The sequence below is a fragment of the Alexandromys fortis genome, unplaced genomic scaffold, assembly GCF_014885135.2.
Source record: "Alexandromys fortis isolate MF-2015 unplaced genomic scaffold, M_Fortis_MF-2015_v1.1 scaffold_268, whole genome shotgun sequence".
Taxonomy (NCBI): domain Eukaryota; kingdom Metazoa; phylum Chordata; class Mammalia; order Rodentia; family Cricetidae; genus Alexandromys; species Alexandromys fortis.
This window is the reverse complement of record NW_026068141.1, coordinates 1,109,369-1,128,797: the sequence shown is the minus strand read 5'-3', so window position 1 is coordinate 1,128,797 and position 19,429 is coordinate 1,109,369. Positions and strand designations below refer to the sequence as shown.

Sequence of the window (19,429 nt, the reverse complement as noted above, 5' to 3'; positions counted from 1 at the left end):
CCCTTTTCTACCTTATTTATTTATTTATTTAGTTTTTTGAGACTCTGGGGTTGTATCAATTATGTTAGAAATTTTCTAATGTTAACACTTCTAGAGAATCTGAGGTCCATGTAGTTCAAGTCTGAATCTCATTCGGAAGGATCTTTAGGATACAGAGTCAGCCAGATGAAGGACTGTGAGGGGAGGGCAAGATGCACATGGCAGTGTGTCTAACGGAAGAACTTGTAAGAACTTCGGAAGCCAGGTGTCGCAGTCAAGCACAGGTGGGTTGGCCTGTGGCGGTGACCTGTGAGGTCGTGGTACAGGGGTCCACATTCTAGCTTAGTCTCATGCTCTGGGGTCACCATCTGGAAACTGCTAATGCTCATCTTACACTGGAGGCACATGTGATTAGTCCTGTTTGGGGGTGAAAGCCAACACCCCCACTCACTAGGTAGGCAGGACTGAGGACCCATAATCATTTTGGGGGCTCAAATTCTGTTCCCTTCTAAGAGTGTCTTCTTCATAGGATCTAATGGAACTGTGAATCTTTGGTGCATTGTATAACTCATACTGTGTGTGCATGTGCGTGTGCATGTGTGCGTGTGTGTGTAGCACGCACAACCATAGGGATCCTAGGAGCAGGAAAATGGGGTGGTGATTGGCACCCCCCAGTGTCATATTTTCCAAATATTTCCCCCTTCTTTCAACTCTCTCTCTCTCTCTCTCTCTCTCTCTCTCTCTCTCTCTCTCTCTCTCTCTCTCTCTCNTACACACATACCAAAAGGTTATATCAGATTCACCCAAGGAGCGTAATTGATGTTTCCCAAACACATTTGTCCACATTCTTCTCTGAGAAATTTTAACAGCAGGCACGGCCTAGAGGACGAGCTACTTCTCAATCCTTACAAAACACTCATGTATGCTCCAGGCTAAGAGAGGTGGCCTTAGGTTTCCAGAGATGTAGCCAGGAAGCAACCTAACAGAGGAGAGTAGACCGAAAGGCTGGGAGAGGAATGGGTGGACTTCTGGTGATCCTTAACATGATAAAAAACCTGTTGAAGAGGCCAGAGGGCATCTTTCACGGCACTTGGGATGACAGAGCTAGTCCTGAGATGCACTGTGGGACTGCATCTGTTACCAAGGTTTCCATAAAAAATTCTACTATCCATTTGGTCCGACAAGTACACCCAGAGGAGCAAGGGCTGTGGAGGAGGAGGCCAGGGTCAAGGCCAAGGTTGGAGCCCGAGTTTGAATTTATTTTCGCTTTAATGACCCTAATACCATACTCAATTCCTGAGAAGAAATTGTGGCCAGAGGGAGGAATTCTGAATTACTTTTGCTCTGCCCAGATTCTAGGCTTTGACATCCTTCTGATGAAAAACCTGAAGCCTATGCTACTTGAGGTGAACGCAAACCCCAGCATGAGAATTGAGCACGAATACGAGGTAAGTGATCGCATCATTCCCTGGACTGTGGACCTGGAAGGCGGCCCCTTACCTGCCCAAGACTTGCCATCCTCAGAATTTCACAGCTAAATTCCGTTCAAGTCAAATAATTTTAGTTCTGTCGAGCTCCAAAGAGAGTCTATTAATATAAGACCTTCCCGACCCACGGTAATTTCCCAGCATACCATTCTTCTCATTTTAAAGGTGGGAAACTTAGAAGCGGCTGAGCCTTTCCATCCACTGTGACATGAACTAATTAGTTAGCCTCAGGAGATGAGCTGACTGGAATTCTGTAATGTGAGTTAGCCCTGCCGGCATGCTTGGCCACTTAGATAAACAGCTCATGCTGCACCCCCACAAATGCTGCCGAGGAGTCAGAGGAAATAGCCCTAAAGTTACTACTGGGCTTTTTGGGGGATTATCAGGATTCTTTTAATTTTCTTAAGCCCTTCCCACATTTCCAGGTCGTACATAATGAGTGTGTATAATTTTGATAATCCAAAAAGCACAGGGCTAAGACCAGGCTTAGTAGTGCACACCTGTAACCCCAGGCGCCCAGAGTGCAGGGCAGAGCAATCACAAGTTCAAGGCCATCCTCAGCTACACATCAAGTTGGCAGCCAGCCTGGGCTAACAAAATAAAACCTTAACCAATAAGAATAAAATCACAGTGCTGTTAATTTTTTGGTGTGGGTTTTTTGGATTTATAAAAGGTGATTTCATATTTAAGCTAAGATTAAGGAAGGTTAAAACCCCTTTCTGTGGATTTGCCAAGGCCAGATGCATGATTGCACAACCATTGAGCTAGATCAGAAGTGGGTCACAGTTCAGCTCTGACTTGAAATCCTTACCTTCCAAGCTCTCTCCAGGGGTGTTTGAAAATATCCCCAGCCTGGTGGATGAAGAGGTGAAGGTGGCCGTGATCAGAGACACGCTGCGCCTCATGAATCCTCTGAAGAAGAAGGAGATGCAGTAAGTCTTATGGTGCTCGTTTCTGCTGATTCTTTCATTTCTCTACGTGTCCTAAGCAGGCGAAGGAACTTCTTGAAATCTAATAGTCCCAGGCAACTAGCAGCTCAAAATCAGGAGTGGTCGGGAACACCGCTCAGTGGTAGAGAATGTGTGAGACCCACGTCCAATTCCCAGCACTACAACCTATCAACTAACTAAACAATCGATACACAAATAGAACCAGGAATTATGCCACAGTTGCGATTCAGTGCTAAATCCCCTAGGTTATCCCCATCTGGAGGTGCCCACCAAGCTCCCCCTTCCCTCGGCCGCCCATGGGGACATGAAGGAGAGGGTGTATGTCCCTGCCTCAGCCTTCTGCAGTCATCCTAGGTATGAAGAACTTTACACTCTGCCTTTTGTTCTGTTTGTCCCCCACCACACAGGCATTCCAGGTACATGCTGACTGATTAGCGTCTGCCTAGCTTTTAGGCAGAACTCGAAGGCGTGCATTTCAGGAACTTCTTATACCCGTGATGTGTCAGATGGCCCCAAAGCTCCCAGACACGTCAGCATTTGCCAGCTGTGAGACAAGAGGAATGCTTGTTAGGAAGGCATTTGTTAGGTCCCTCTGCTGAGACTCCCTATCCGTGGGGCTCAGGCCCAGTTCTTGCTTGCGTTCCTACCAGCAGTGCTTCTCACCCTTGAGCGCACTAAGAGAGTGCCAGCGCAAGGGCCCCACCTTCATCGGTTCTGCAGTGTTGTGACCTTGGCTTGGAGATTTGTCCACAGACGTCTGTAGGTTCTCTAGATGCTGCATCTTGGCATCTGGGGTTGAGCAACCGCACCTTGTAAGAAATGTCAGGCAGGCTGGCTGGTCCCTGCTTTCTGATCTCTTCTGAGAGCAACTCACCATTCTGGCCGCAGCCCAGGAACCTTCACCTGTGGTTTGCATAGGGCAGTTGTGCAGGTGTGGCCACCATGGACTTCTGCTCTAGAGGTGATGTCCCTGGGCCACAAAGTCCTCTGAGCACCTCGGGCCCGACAGCAGGCAGATGATACGGCTACTGACAAAACGCGTTCAGCTGCTCTCACCCCTTACCCCTCAGAACAAACACTAGTTGGGCTGTGATTTAGTTAGATTAAGTGCAATAAAGCACACCCTTAAAGATCTCTTCTGTAATCGTTATTGATTCCAGCGATCAAGATGAGATCCCAAGAGAGTTTGTGCTCTATGCAGAGAGAAGTGGGTGGCTTTCTGTGGCATGGGGGTGCAGATTATTTTAGGATGACCTTGACACATTGCTATTCTGACTTCACTGGAACAAGAAGTTAAAATAGTGTGGTCTGAGCATACTTTTAAAATTTAATTTTTTCTTTTGAAAATTTCCTAAGTGAGTACTGTATTACATCATTTTCATCCCTTCTTTACCTGCTCCAGCTCATCATCTGTCCTTCCTATTACTCCATCTCAGTATCAGTAACTATTGTATAGATAAAAATCTACCACGTGTGTTAGTGTTGCTGTTATACATGTGTGTTTAGGACTGGGGTTGGAGAGCCTATCAGAGGCTTTCTCTATGGCTACGCGGTCCTGAATGTACCCTGCCTCCTCAGAGCTCAGACCCTAGGCAGAGTGAGGGCTGGCTAGTGCTCACAGGGAGGTTGAGCATTCTGAGATCTCTGACCTCTGCCACGCAACCCAGAAGACTCAGAGGTCCCACCCTTCACACTAAAAGCCTGAAGACAGAGCTTGCTTTTCCCTGTCCTTGTTTCACGTTACCTATACAATCCATATGAGCTGAAGGTCCCAGTGGAGCTTGGGACCATTGACTGGCAGGGGTGAGAGAGGCATTTTATAACTTATCAAGTCATAAGTAGCCGTATCTCATTTTTAATATAGAAAGCATTGCTGCTGTATCTAGGAGCAGAATTTCGGGATTCTGGCTTCCTTTCTATTCTAGAAGCCCTTTCATTTTCCACTTTCTCACCAGCGGCGAGAGGAGGTGTGTAGAAAGCTAAATGCCATTTCCTGGTTTTTCCCTTACTTTCATTTTATATTACTTTGTTTTTAGCCAGCAATGGTCACCCATGAGAGCATGTTGGGATCTGCCAGTTGCAGTACTATACACGCAGTTACTGTTGGGCTCACTTCACCAGGTTCCAGGCTGAATTAATTCTCAGTAGTCCCTATGGCTTGAGATAACTGGACAAAGCCCAGGGCCGGTGGCCCAGGAAAATATGCAGGACTGTGGAGCCAAAACCATGGCTGCCATTCTGAGACCAAGCCACTCCCGCTGTGCTGAGTGACATCACAGTAGCATCCCAGGCCGGAACTTGTCCGGAAAAAGCAAAGTTTTCATTTATTTTTACTCTTGTCTGTTTGTAATTTTAGTTGGAGCGCACTATGAAATCCAGGCAGGCCTTGAACTCTCAATCCTCCTGTCTCTCTCTGTCTTCCTAGAGGCAGAGGAATTAGAGGTGTGTGTCTCCGTGCCCAGTTCTAGAACTCGTGGCTGGGCCTTGTTAGCTCCTGGCTGGGTGTTTGTCATCAAAACAGCCGAAGTGAGGTTCCCTTGACCTATGCAATCTTATTTAACAAGCAGATAACCAAGCCCCTCAGCCCCAAGACTTCTCTGAAGAGGTGCAGAAGAATCATTAAAAAGGCTCCAACATGTGCCGGTGCACCCTGCACCTCCATACACCCCTAAAATCGTGCACTCCGCACCTCCGTACACCTGGCACCCCGTATACCTCCGCACCTCCATGCACCCCGCACCTCCTTGTACCTCTGCACCTCCATACACCCCTAACCTTTGTTCACCCCGCACCTCCGTACACCCGACACCTCCATGTACCTCCGCATCTCCGTGTACCCCACACCCCGTGCACCCCACACCTCCGTGTACCCTGCACCTCCGCACACCCTGGAACCTGTAGCCCGCGGGACCTGTCTTGGTGAGGCCGACAGCATTCACAGGTGTTCTGTGGCAGAGGAGCCTGACCCTGCTGACCTCCTTCCAGAGCCAACAGCACTTTGTTTGCTGGGCACGATGATTTATGCCTATAATCCCAACATGCGGAGGCTGATGGGGTTGCCATAAATTCAAGGAAAACCTGTGCTACCAAGTGAATTCCGGCCACGCCTGGGCTGCAGAATGAGACACTATCTCCAAAAACAAACAAACAAACAAACAAAGTGCTTTCTTTTGAGCCTAGCAAATGGCATTCAGTCTTTCCTCTGAGGTGAGCTACTCCTAAGTGCTTCAGAGAGTTGCTTGGCTGTCTTTTCTACATAGCAGAAAATAACATGAAAATAAAAGTAAGATGAGCACGTCCAAGTGAAACAACTTGGTGGCATGTTTTTGTTGGTTTGGCCTTGGTTTTTGGGGCAGAGTCTCCCTGTGTAGTCTAGCCACTACACTGCTGACAGCAGAGGCTCTCTGCTCATTTTACTGATGCGGGACAGGTAGCAAACAGAGTGACCATTACTTCCCTTTCTTGAGGAATTGTGAGTTTAAAACTAATGTGTCCTAAGTTAGAGGCGGTGAGATTACGGTGGACTGTCGCTGGTGCCGGAGAGGCTGCCGTGGAGGAGAGATGTTTCCAGGCGCAGGTGTCACTGGGACATGTGTGTTTGAGACGCTAGGGGAAACTGCCTTTAGAGCGAAGAAGGGAGATGGCTATCACAAGAGAACTAAGTTAACGAAAATCTTCATTACTGGCTACGATTTGCATCCTGGGGCTCCAAGGAGTAACCCTCAGCACATGGGAATGCGGATGCGGACCCTCATCTCTAGAGTAAAATTAACAAACTATAAATTTAAAGAGTATATACTTTGGGGGACTGGGGTGTAGCTCAATGATAGAACGGTTGCCTAGCATATATGAGGCCTTAGATGTGATCTTTAGCACCCCCTCCCCAAAAGAATACAATCCACTAAATATCACAGTGTTGTAGGGACATCATTCCACTTAGCTCCAAAGATTTTTGACTTTCCGTGAGAAACCCATCCCTGTATGCACTGCTTCCTCTCCACATCTCCAGGCCTCCACCCTGCCCCCCACGGAAGCCGCCTAACTGCCATGGATTTCCGGTCCTTGGTAGTGATGCTTGTTTTTTGTTTTTTTTTTTTTTTAGCAGAATTACACAATATGCGGTCTTTTGTGACTGGCTTCTTTCATTTTTATGATGTCCTTGAGGTTCAGCTGTGTTATAGCATGTTGGACCTTTATAACTGAGTACCCTATTTACATAGCTAGCTCTCCTGCAGCTCAGGGCCTGTTTGTCTGGTGATGGACAGCTGGACTTTGAGACTGAGCTCTGATTTGGGTCTTCTGTATTAGATTCCACCCACAGGGTTTTCTGCCTCAAGAGCCACTGTTGTAATCTGACCCCTCACTTTATTGGTAGGGCACAGAGGTCACCACTCCAGATTCAAGACCCCTCTCGCGGACGATTTGAGAGCTGGGCAAAGTTACCCTATGCCTGTATCTCCCCTGCACACCTCCCCCCCCACCCCCGTCTCCACCCGGAAACTAAGTTGGAAAAGGTGTGTGTCTCATCTGTCCCAAGTCACAAGTCTCTTTAGTGGCAGAGTAAAAATGATCAGAGTCTCCTCACTTTGAGACGGTTTCTGCCATGCATTGACAGCCCAGCTTCCAAAAGGAAGGGAAAATAAGGAAAAGTAATAGAGACCCCTCTTAAGGTAACCTTGTATCAAACAGTATTCCCAGCTGCTTGCAGACAAGGCCCTAGATTGCAGGAGGCCCATCTAACCCCATCTGACCCCATCTGACCCCATCTGACCCCATCTGACCCCATCTGACCCCATCTGACCCCATCTGACTGGTCGCTCTTCTTTCTCACATGCGGATCTTTCCAGTAGCTGGACTCTTCTTGGGGTCCCCAGGATTTATAAAGTGTGGCAGGGAGGTTGGCGTGGAGAAATCTGGGGGGTTGTATGGAGACCACAATGTCTCCAAGGGCCTAGGAGCCACACCGCCTTATAGACTTCTTGCTTCTGATTCAACTGAGGCTGTTTGGAGCGTGACTTACGGAAGCCCAGAAGGCCCTTTCCCCCAGTAACACTTCACAGTCTACTCCCGTTTTACTTACTTACCGTTTGTCACCATAATAACCCTATTTGTTGTAAAGAACAGGGCGAACCTGCCCGGACAGCGTCAGTGCCGATCGGAGATGCCCACTCAAAGTTTGACAAGTTCCAAAGCAGTGCATTCTACGTGGAACCTAGAACAAAGGCGAGGCGTTCTGAGAGAGGGGAGAGTATGGCCAAGGAATGTGGCTTTGTCCTGTCCTGGGGAAGAGGACAGGAAGCTCACCAACTCAGATTCCTTCCCTTGAATTGGCAGTACACCTTGCTTACACCACCTCAATAACAGGGAAGATGTATTCATTTTTAAAAAGATGTATTATTTTTATTTTATGTATATGGGGTGCTTTTCCTTTTTCTGTCTGTGATGCAGTATCCATGGAGGCCAGAAGAGGGCGTCAGATTCCCCCAGGAACTGCAATTAGAGATGATTGTTAACCACCATGTGGGTGCTGGGACTTGAACCCCAGTTGTCTGGAAGAGTAGCCAGTGCTCTTAACTGCTCAGCTACCTCTCCAGAACTATGTGTTCTAAGCATGCCACCCTTCTGGCTGGCGACCATGCTTCTGGGTACAGCCTCTTCCAGGGAAATAATCTCACTGTCCTATTGATGGGGCCATCTGTGTGTACACAGCTGATCTTTAGTTGAAATTTTGAATGTCAGCTGATGCCAAAACCCCAAGGACCAGCACATACAGATCCCAAGGACCTGGTCTCATGTACATAAAAGAAGCCTGGGTCAAAATATGGTGGCTCTTAGTGGGGTCATTTGCATCTCATTTGCATTCTGGGTTGATTAGAGAACCAAGAATACCTTTATCTTGAGTGTTTGTTGAGAATCTACCATGTGAGCCAATGAGCTCCGAGCCCGGAGGGTAAGGGAGACCCACACTTCACGATCTGTGAGATGGAGTCAAGGGATCATTTCCGGCAGGATGAATTGTTAAAGCCCATGGGAAGGCAGCACTGTGGTTGAGGTGTGAAGGGTGAGCAGGATGTCTCTGGTGGAGGAAGCCACGGTAGGAGGTGTGCAGGGGACCCTAGGAGTTTGAGTAGCTAGAAAGCCACGTGCACAGAGTACATTGGCGAGAGGGAAGAAAGCGCTGTGGAAGCCCCGAGACCAGAGGTAGGCAGCCTGGAATGACAAACCAAAGAAACCCCAGCTTGTTTTCAGTGTGGAGTGTGTGAGGTCTTGCAGGAGCCCAGACGTGACACGGGACCTTGTATGTATGTGTGTGTGTGGTTCCTGGAAAAATGGCCACAAATTTTATTACCCAAGGCCAAAGTATGCTGTTCTTGTTGGAGGCTCCACACAAGCTGCTGAAGGTTGGGGCGTCGTGGTTTGCAGCTGCGCGGCTGTCTGGACCCCAACGGTCGCAGGCATGGGTGGGTTGTCAGTAAACTAGACACATGTGCATGATCCCCGCTGGAAAGCAGACAGGAGGAGGCTAATGCGCGTGCATTACTACGTGTGATGTGCTGCACCACCCAGGAGAGACCTCTTCTGTGTACAGGGAGCTGAGAGGGGCCGTTTCTGAGGCCGATGGGAAACACACATTTCCTAAAGAGCGTCATTTCCGAGGGACGACTGACTCTCCACCGCGGATAATGCGGGTGCCCTGCCACCCTGCATGGGGCCGATGGGGCCAGTCAGTCACCATCGTGGCTATGCGGCAGCGCTGACCTGTGTGTGAGCCCCCCAGAATCATTTCAAGAAGGCCGGGTTATCAGACTTCCTCCAGCACTGCCCTAGAGAGCCTAAATCAGGGATTGTGGGCTGAGCGGCTGAAGGGCTTGCCATGCAAACGGGAGGACCCAGGGCTCAGACTCCAGGGCCCCCACAAAAAGCCAGGTGGGTAAGGTAGAGCCCACCTGGGGTCCCAGCATTTGGGAAGAGGGATCTCTGGGGGACAACTGGCTGCTTTGGGTTCAGGGAAAGAGACCCTGTCTCGGTGAATAAAGTGTAGAGCCACCGCCACAGTGTGAGCTACTGAGGGACTTGTCCCTCAATTTATGTGGGCTAAGCAACAAACAGGTGATTGAGCCGAAAGAGCCACTGCTGGCCAGGGTGCCCCTTCATCTTCAGTACTGTCCCCAAAGCTGATGTGCAGAGAGAAACTAGGTTCATGGTAGGCAGGCTTTTCATCAGTAGCTGGACAGGGGTTTGTCTCTCTCTATCCATATAATCACCTGTAATCTGCAGGAGGAGAGCCACTGAGTTCGGAGAGAGATCCTCTAATGGCCTTTGTGCACAGTTTGGGGGCATAGGGCTCTGCCGTCAGATGCTGGGGGAAATCCTGGCGCTGCCGTTTGTAGCCATAAATGGTCCTGTCTCCTCACACTCTGCGCTGTGCTTTCTTCATCCATAAAAGGGAGTTTTCAGTTGGGTGGGTTTTTTTCTTTTTAATCTGCAAAGCAATGAAAAGTTCTTGCTTTGGAGGGAGGGAGAGTCTTGCTTATTCCTACAAGAGTCCTTCTCATGGAAAATGTCCAATCTGAACAGTTTTAAATAAGTAAACCGTGTGTGTGTGTGTGTGTGTGTGTGTGTGTGTGTAAGGGGGAAGGGTTCGAGAAGAGGTAGGAAAGTCAGTAGGAAGAGAGATGCAGTAATGACAGGTTAATCTTTGGCTGTGGGGAGGGATTTGATTTCCCTCTAATTACCTGCTAGATTAAAAGAAATGAAAGATGAGGATGAAAGTCGGCTTCAGCAATCACCCTGAGCCCTGGGTACCACACCAGGTCGGGAATATTCTCAGCTGCTCTCCTTCCTCGTCTTTTTGCACAATTTCCATTTTTTCCTACACGTTCGGCAACTCTCAAGGCAGAGGCTAATTGCGGGGCGTGGGAGAGGGCAGGATCTGCACCCCAGGCTCCTCCACCCCTGCACCCTTGCAAGTCAGGGCTGCCAGCGAGAAAACACTCCTTCTGCATCCCCACCCCCAGCTGCAGAACCAGCTCTTCCTGGCTGGTGGATGACACCCTTAACATGGAAGGGATCCCTTCTTCCCCCAGACTGGGCTGTGCCTCAGCAGCCTGGAAGCTGCTACACTGTCAATGAATGCAAGAGGGGGAAGCAGGTCTGCATGGAGACCTATGCCAGAGGGTGGGTGGGGCGCGTGTGAACCCTGGTGAGGTACAGAGTGCAGCAGGAACACCAACAAGGGGAGGAGCTGGGCAGGATGGAGGTGGTGTAAGCCTCTGCCTCTCAGGAGTCCCAGTGCAGTACTAATGAAGCTTCTTGGCAACCAGAAAATGAGGACTGTGGTATTCATAGCCATGACTCATGAAAATGTAAACCAGGAAGAAAAAAAACCCTATGTCCCACCCCGTCCCCCATTTTACTCTGAGCTCTCGTTTCTGCCTTACTTACAATGCCACAATGTCCATAGGCCTGTCCTGCTTGCTGGCTCAGTCCCTAGACACAGAGTCATCCTGTCTTTGAGGTGCCTATGATGGTTAATATTTATTATTGATTTGACAAAGATCCAGACCACCTAGGAGGCAAGCCTCTGGGATGTTTAGACTAGGTACTGAGGTGGGAAAACCCATCCTGAATGCAGGCTTGGATCCTGGGATGAATGGAAAAGGAAAACAGCATCAGCACCCATCTCTCTGCTTCCTGACTGAGGGCGCAAAGTCTCACAAACCCGCGGCCCTGACCAACTGCAGCCTCATATTTTGAGCCACAATAAACCCTTCCCACCTTAAATTGACTTTATCGAGTATTTTCTTCCAGCAACGCGGAAGTAGTTGCCTGTGTATCATGCGTGTGGCTGTCACTCACTGGTGGTCTCAGTCACACAGCCGCCTTGGTACACTAAAGGAGCACCTAGCTCATTATGCCTCACACCCATGTCTGCCAGGGGTGGAGTGATGGAGGAACCCAACTCTAGTGCAGCAGCTGGAGGGTTTCTTCAGACACCTGCCTTTGTGGCTTCCCCCCCCCCCCCCCCCGCAGCTTGCTCATTTTTGTCATCACTGTCATCACCCACACAGCTGCGTGGTGCTCTGCTGTCTTACGGTCACCCAGACCAGTCACTATCGAGTGCACTCCCGACTGTGTGCGGTGGGTATCCCGTGTCCTTTCCCCATCCTGTAGGCCGTCCTCAGTTCTGGGTCTCAGGACTCTGTCCCTTCCGGTAGGAGGAATAAGCCAATCGCCTACCTGCTAAATGGACTGGGGTGGAGTTTCTGCACCAAAGGATCCCTGTGAAGTGCTGCGGGGGACAGAGACTAGACTCAGTCCTCAGAAGCCTGATTAAGTGGAGGGTCTGGAATCCTCTGCTAGGAGGGGACAGGGAGTCACTAAGGATGTTTCAGCTCAGAGGAATGAGAGGCAATAGCAGCCGCTGCTGTAGCTTCAAAGCTTGTATCTGGAGATGGAATAATGTCTCTGCAGGTGCCGATGACAGAACAAGGCAGTGAGGCGAAGTTTGCAAAGAAAGTTAAGCTTGGTGAAGGAAAGGGAAGACCAAAAACTTCCTTTGTCTGCAGTGTTAAGAACTGGCTCAAAGGGTTCCCGAGTTCCATGCTCAATATCCACAAGAACTGTGTGGGATGAAGGAAAACCAGTCTGGGATGCATACACACGGGCTCGGTTCTCCAGCCTGGGACTGAGCATGGGCCTGCCTTCCGACTCTATACTGTGGGGACGATGGCAGGATGGTGCATGCGTTGCTGGTTGGTTGGAGCTTTAGGTCAATGTTCGAGGCAAACGACACAGAGGCAGAAGGGATGAACCTTAGCTCTCAGCTTCTGAGGGGTCACAGTCGCTGGCTCCATTGTTTTCAGGACCTGTGATAATTCAGATCATCATGGTTAGCATGTGTGAGAGTCAAGGCACTTACCTCACAACAGCAGAGAGAAGGCCACAAAATACCCCTGTGGGCATGCCCACCATGCACCTTCCTCTTTCCACAGTTCCCTCTGCTTCCCAAGATCCACCAACAGATGAACCCACTGATGAGATCAGAACCATCGTGGTCTGGGTGACTGGGCCTGCTTCTGAACATTAATACACAGGGGGATAAGCCTCCAGCTCATAAGCTTCCGTGGGTGGACATTTTAGCTCCAAGTCATAATGGCCGTGAGGAGGAAGTAAGAGATCACATCTCCGCAAGTGTCTATTGGTTTCTTTCTAGGGGCGTGGCTTATGCTCCCTGCGTGCTCACCAGTTTGCTTGCAGGCCCACCCTAGTACCCGTGATGCACTAGCAGGAGTACAGTTGAGATCCCAGCCTCCTGCCACCTCTTTGCCCACTCCTGACTCCACCACTTGATGAGGGGTGGACACTCTGGTACGCGTGTGCGTGAGCATACACACACACATAGAGGGAGAGAGAGAGGGAGAGACAGAGAGAGAGAGAGAGAGAGAGAGAGAGAGAGAGAGAGAGAGAGAGAGCGCTCCATCCACAGCGGTCTCCACCCCACCTGGTTAGGATGCTCTTTGAACATCTCTGCAATCTAAAGGGAGGGCACCAGACCCACCTGCTTAGGAAGGCAGACGCTAACGCTATAAGTGTGCTACTCTAGGTTCTAGGTGTCGGAAATGGAAGCCGAGAGGGTACGGGTTTTCTGTTGATGTGTCTCTTGGTCTCAACTCCTTCCACTCTTGAGTTTGGTGCCCAGTGCAGGCATCCGTGATGAGAGTCTGAGGGTAAAGTTTCTTTGGGATCTGTGAGTGGTGGCGTTTAGCGCTCGGATGTGTTCAGTCATGTGCCGTTGTGAGGCCTGGGTGGCTTTCTGAGGGCAAGGATGGCAAGCCAGGGAGCAAGGAGAGAAGACAGGCTGCTGGATAGGGTGGACTGTCAGGACAGGCTAGGAGCTAAACTGTGCTGTCTGTAGAGACACACTGAACTCATTTCTTCTGGCTCAGGCCTTGGGAATCTATGACCCTGGACGGTAACACAGGACCTCCTGGAGATGGACTGTCACCAGTGTGAGGCAATGCTGAGAACGCACACCTTCCCCTGAATAGGGATAAGAGAGTGCGGTCAGGTTCAGCCCTCAGCCATTTCATCTAGAGTTGAGGACCAAACCATAGCCTCTTAGAATAGCCAGCTAGGCCACCGCAATGGCAAGAAAGACACGGCCAGGCCACGTCAGCCAGACTGCCCTCATCCACGGGTACTTTGCTCTACAATCTGCATAAATCAACAAAGGTTTCTGAATTGACAGGGTCCAATGCAAAACCATAAAGTTGTTAGCTGGACAGGGACCCAGGCAGTGGCACTGAGGCTGCTCAGACTGAGGTGGTCTTCCCAAACTGGAGAGGCAGGGACTGTGAAAGCCCATCCCACGGAGCCTGCCTGGGGTTGCTAACACTGTGTGCTTCTATCCTGCTTCCTGATGCTGTCCTTGCCCTGACAGGGGCAACACGTAGCTGTTGGCTTGTGTTTCAGATCTGTGTGTCATTGTCATCATGGGTCCCCCACACCGGGAAGCAACCCTTCAGCCCCTCCTCTGGGTTTGAGCGCCGTGAAGATCAGTATGACTCATTCTTAGACAGAGGTGGGCAGTGCCCCTGGGGAAGGACACCCAGGAGTCACAGTTTCCCGATAACTCCAACAGCAAGGACATGCTAGTTTGAGTTCATAATGCTTGCCACCAGAGCACCGTAGAAAACAACGCAGGGCCACGCCGTAAATTCACACTTTGTTTCATCCGCTTCCTTTCCTCTGCCTTTCTGTGTGGGTTTCTTAAGACAATCGAGTGTGAATGGCTGTCAAACCTAAGCTATGAGGCGCCACCGCATCCACTGAAAGCAGTTTTGACGAGGGAGAAGCCGCAGATCCTTGCCCCATCCCTTTTCACTATCTCACAGCTGGTCTGCAGGCAAAGTCCTAGACGCATTCTTAATTTTGACTCAGCCTTTCTTTCTCTCCAGCAGAACAAGTGGCGGGGATTTTTTTCTCTAGGCAACAGCAATGCTCTGCCTCATTTGCTTTGTTTTTGCACTGTGGTATGGCAGCATGCAAGGCTGCTGACTTGAGCATCAGTCCTTCTAGGAATTGTCCTTCTTGACGGATCTGCGGATTTCAGCCATAATTATTGAATGCAGGGGTGTTCCTTTGCTTCCCGAATGTTTTAAGGCGGAACAGCAGACAAATTCTGTCTTGCTCCCAGATTTCCTGGTACTCCGAACCACTTGGGTTTCAGCCGTGTCAGATGGCCCCGCCTTGTGAGCTCTGCTTTCCCTTAGGGGGAGTAGCAGAGCCCCTTGGCTCCATGCCATGGAGAAGGTCAACAAGGTTGTGGAGAACGCGCCATCGCTCTCCCCTTTAGCTTGCCCGTGGCCTCGAAATGTCCTTGATGAAAGCAGAATTTGAAGAACTACTTTTACAGACAGGGATATCGTCTTCTGTGGTGCAGGATGCAGGATTCGGAATCTTCTGTGCCTGCATTTGAGGACAGCTTTCCCCTTGCCCTCTGTGAAATCTGGGGCAGCTGACTTCCCTGCGTCTCAGTTTCTCCATGAGTGAAATATGTGTACTGGTAAAAGCTGTGTAGCAGAAATATTGTGGGTAAAATGAAATCACCGAGCCTAAGCCACCGCACACGTACTGCCTGGGTGTGGGAAGCATTGTGAGTGGAAATTGTTCGATAATTGGCCCTATTGTTCTGAGCATCCACTGTCACAGTGCTGAGCACACAGGGCTAATGTCACAATCATTATTACAGTTCTCACAAATGGACACACACTGAAATACAGTTGTCCTTCCCAGCATCTCCCACAGTACCCGAATCTGTGCTCAAGTCCCTTATACAGAATAGCAGTGTCTTCATGTAAGCCCTCTCCACCCATGGACTTTAGATTCTCTGTGGATTCCTAGTACAACGTCAATGCTGTCTAAGCCACTGCTACTGTATTGTTAGGAAATGACCATTTGAAATAGGCTGTACACGGTCAATAAATGCAGTTTCTTTCCTGACTATTTCCCACCCCTGACTGAACCCTCGGGCAGAGACCCCACAGGTGCAGAGGGCCACTGCATGCAGCTTTTCACCCTGTACATCATGGGTTTTGTTTTTTCGAAGACAGGGATTTCTGTAAACAAACGGACAGTGTAATGGAGCTCAGCAAGACTGAAGAAAGCCAGATTGCCCGTGTAGCCAGTTTAGTTACAGGGATCCCTGATCCCGTCTGTGCCTCACACTGAAAAGGATTCCTCTCATGTCCATGAAGTTTTTGTCATGCCGCATGGGTGGAACGCTAGATAAAAGCAGTGCGCCTGGAAGGCAGTTGAGACCCAGCTAGGAGGCAAGGCCCTGGGCTGCCAGCCTTGCCACAGTACGCTCTGAACTTGATCTTGGGCCATTCTCATCTGTACTGTCTGCCATGTTGCAAAAAACATGCAGCCATTTTATAAGTGTGCATGATTTATTATTTGGAAGAGAGAGATAAAAACAAAAAGGAAGATTTTGTCTTTTAAAAACCCTTGGACTCTGCAAATTTTCCTGGTTGCTTTTAACCCACTAGTATGAGGTTGTGGACATTCTAGACCGGCCGATTGGGAGCCGTGGTTCTCGTCTCAGGGCTGTGCTGTGTGAAGTGTGGCTGACAGCTGCTCACCGTCCACCGCTTGCTTCCCCGTGAGAGTCACAAGAAGCACTTCGGTACTGCTTATAAACCTTAATTAGTTTGAAGAAGAGAAACAGGATTTTCGCTTCTTAAAATAGTTGTGAATGCAGAAGGCCGTTTTCTTGGTTTTGTAGTCTAGATGCTTCATAAGGCTGCCATTATAAGACTTCGCATGGATCCTGTGTCCGACTTCATGGCCGGCATCTTTGAAACTGATGAGCTAGTGCAAGCAATTGGGGAACAGAATGGTCCTCCTCTCTACTATTTTAGATGTGACCTCTGTGTCTTCTATGCTCTGACCAGAGGTTGTACCAGCTGCCTTGTGAGATACCTTTCCACTGATGTTGGAAGCCTACTAAGTTGTCCCATAGGTGGTGTTGGTCAAGACAGTAGTGTCTCTATGGGTAACATGCCAGGCATGGTGGCTCACACATGCATTCCCAGCCTTTGGAAGGCAGAGGCAGGAGGATGAGTTCAAGCCCTGGGCTCTGTAGTGAGTTTTAGACCAGCAAGGAGACCTTGAGTAGTAGCCGCAGTTCTGCCGCTGACTTGCCCCTTTTATGCATGCTGTGGAGAAGGAACCATATTGGGCCTGTGGCTGCAAGGCGGTATTGTGTCCAGCTTTCCACATCTGCCCAAGGGTCTCGGTTCCACTGCTGTGCTGGTTTTCTGTTTTGTTTTGTTTTGTTTTGTTTTCATGTGTATGGATGTTTTGCTTGTGTGTATGCCTGTGCCCATGGAGGCCAGAAGGGAGCTTCAGATCCCCTGGAACTGGGCAACAAATGTCTGCGGGCTGCCATGTAGGTGCTCAGAGTCAAGCCTGGGCCCTCGGAAGAGCAGCCGGAGCTCTTAACTTCAAAGTCATCTCTCCCACTTGCATCTATCTGCTGGTTAGCTGACATCACCTGAGCAGGGGAGTCTCGTCTGAGGGATTTCCTAGAGCAGACTTGTCTGAGGGGCACTATCTGGGTTGTTCACTGAGGTTAAAGACCTGCCCCGAGTGAAGGTGATACCATTTCATGGGCTTTGCTCTGCGCTGTATACGAGTGATAACCAGTGAGCCTGTACGCCGAGGAAGCACGGCCGTTGGTTCTGTCTCTCTCTGCCCCCGGCTGTGAGTATTGGACCAGGTGCCCAAGCTCCTGCCTCGACCTCCTCTCAGTGATGCCTGGAACCTGAACTTGTAGGCTGAGTAAACCCCTCTCTCCCCTAAGTGGCTTTTTTATTGACTATTTGATCACAGTCATAGAGATGACCCAAGAGCAGCTGCTGAGAACCTTCCTGTCCTAGCGGCCCATTAGCTCTGCTTTTCCCTATAGCAGTCAGTCTCGGCCCAAGGGTCCGACCCCTGCAACAGGCAGATCTCCAGTAAGTGGACTTAGCCTGTGAGTGCGGTCGTATCCCACATGAGGTCTGTAGGGTATTTACCAGTCTCCGTAAACTGGTTCTACCTCCTGCTTGATAGTTGGGAAATACCTGGTTAAATGTCTGTTCTAGGTACCTATTGGTGTTCTGGTTACCTTGTATTGTACCTTTGGTTCAGATCTCTAAATTGGGAGGGGTTTGGTACCCTCCATTACAGTGTGCAGTTGGATTCGTGCTTTCTTTTATAGTTTGTTTCACACTTAAGACATTTTTGTATATTACCCTACCCCCTTTCTCATTAGAGTATAAGGAGTCATCTGAGTTAAAGAGAGTATCCTCATCCAGTGTAGTATTTATCACACGCCTGGCCACAGGTGAGCCTCTTGTGCCCCTGGGCTCTACCTGTAGAATGAAGGGAGCCCAGACGGATTCTCCTCCCACCTAGCTTCAGAATTACTTGAGAACAAAATCAAGGGATGAAGAGACGAGCCTGTATCTCACCTTCATTATGGAAGAGGTGACCCCAGAGAATGAGACCTCTATATTCAGGCAGATGAATCTCCCAATGCTCAATCCAGAGCGTGGCTTTCCTTTCAACCCACAGGTTGTGGGGTACCAGAGTCAGGACCTGCGAGCAATAGGAATAAGGAGGACGTGGCCATCCTGGCCCTCTCATCACACAGTCATCACCAAAGTCATTCTGTCTCCTCCACGAGAGGCCCAATGGTAGGCTATTGTGCTTATTTCCTGGGGATAGCGTCCTTCAAAACCAGTGGATTCTGCTGAGATCCAAATGGCTGGGTCCAGCTCTAGTCTTTCATGTTCAGCTACGTGATCCCAGGTGAATCCCTCTGTCTACACTGCACCTCACTGCAAACATCACATGAGCTCATATATGGATTGCCAGGCTGTGGTCAGTCAGGTGAGCTGACACACACAGGTGTCCTCAGGAAATGGTGCAGGTTTACATGAATTGCTTCTGTATAAGTATAAAGAGATAGTTTTGTTCTATGGTGGTTTTAGCTAATCTTGAATTCTTTTTCTTGTTTGTTAGTATTACTTATTTTGATAGCCAGAGCAACCGGTGCTTGTTCCTACCCTTCTCCTTGCTAACTTTTACAAATCAGGATCACGAGCCAGAGGGAAGGAGAAATTAATGAGAAACTTCTGTGCATCAAGTGGCCATTCTCTGATTCGGGCTATTTTTGTGGGCTCTCCCGAAGCTGTCACACAGTTCTGTAGTAGGCATTTCAAAGTGTTTGCTCCAGTTAATTCATGCAGAGAAATCATTAGTGGAATCTGACACAGGCCTGGCATGCGTGTCCGCCATCCGACTTCAGGGGACAGTGTGGGAGCCAGAGGCGGCGCTTGAGGAGCACTCAGGAGTGGAAAGGAGTGGACATCCGTGGCTCCTCTCTGGCTCCTCTGTCCTCCCTGCCATCATTGCACTGAAGAGCACTCAGGAGTGGACATCCGTGGCTCCTCTCTGGCTCCTCTCTGGCTCCTCTGTCCTCCCTGCCATCATTGCACTGGATTTCCCTACGGTGTGGACATCCGTGGCTCCTCTCTGGCTCCTCTCTGGCTCCTCTGTCCTCCCTGCCATCATTGCACTGGATTTACTGAGGGTTACTTTAGACAGGAATTTTCTGCTTTAGTTTAGACCATCACCCTACCAAGTATCGTTGGCGTCATTTGACTGTTTCTGTGTTTGTCCCAGGACGTGAGCAGAGTCAGGGTTTAAACCAGGCATGGCTAGTGCTAGATCCCATGTCACCCTCACTGGGACCTGAGGCAACACTTCTCCATGCCCAACAGACCCCCATGAAGGTCCTGTGTCATTCCTGCTCTAGTCACTCGGTATCAATCAGCAGCTTCTCTTCTTGAAACATCACTGCTAACGTGTTGACCCAGCCCTCCCTGTGCTTTAGAAATAATGTGTCTCTTCCCTTGCTCCATGAGCACAGGGCACCTGTCCGATCCCCGTCACCTTGTG

At 49.7% G+C, this 19,429-nt stretch overlaps 1 protein-coding gene across 2 annotated transcripts in view; it reads left to right on the top strand.

The window, feature by feature from the left end:
* Ttll11 (tubulin tyrosine ligase like 11) overlaps positions 1-19,429 on the top strand; it is a 260,661-nt gene that overhangs the window by 106,676 nt on the left and 134,556 nt on the right. For both annotated transcript variants that reach the window (XM_050126798.1, XM_050126799.1), the window contains exons 5-6: positions 1,332-1,427; positions 2,286-2,398. In XM_050126798.1, the coding sequence (XP_049982755.1) occupies positions 1,332-1,427; positions 2,286-2,398 (209 nt within the window). The remainder of the gene's footprint in view (positions 1-1,331; positions 1,428-2,285; positions 2,399-19,429) is intronic.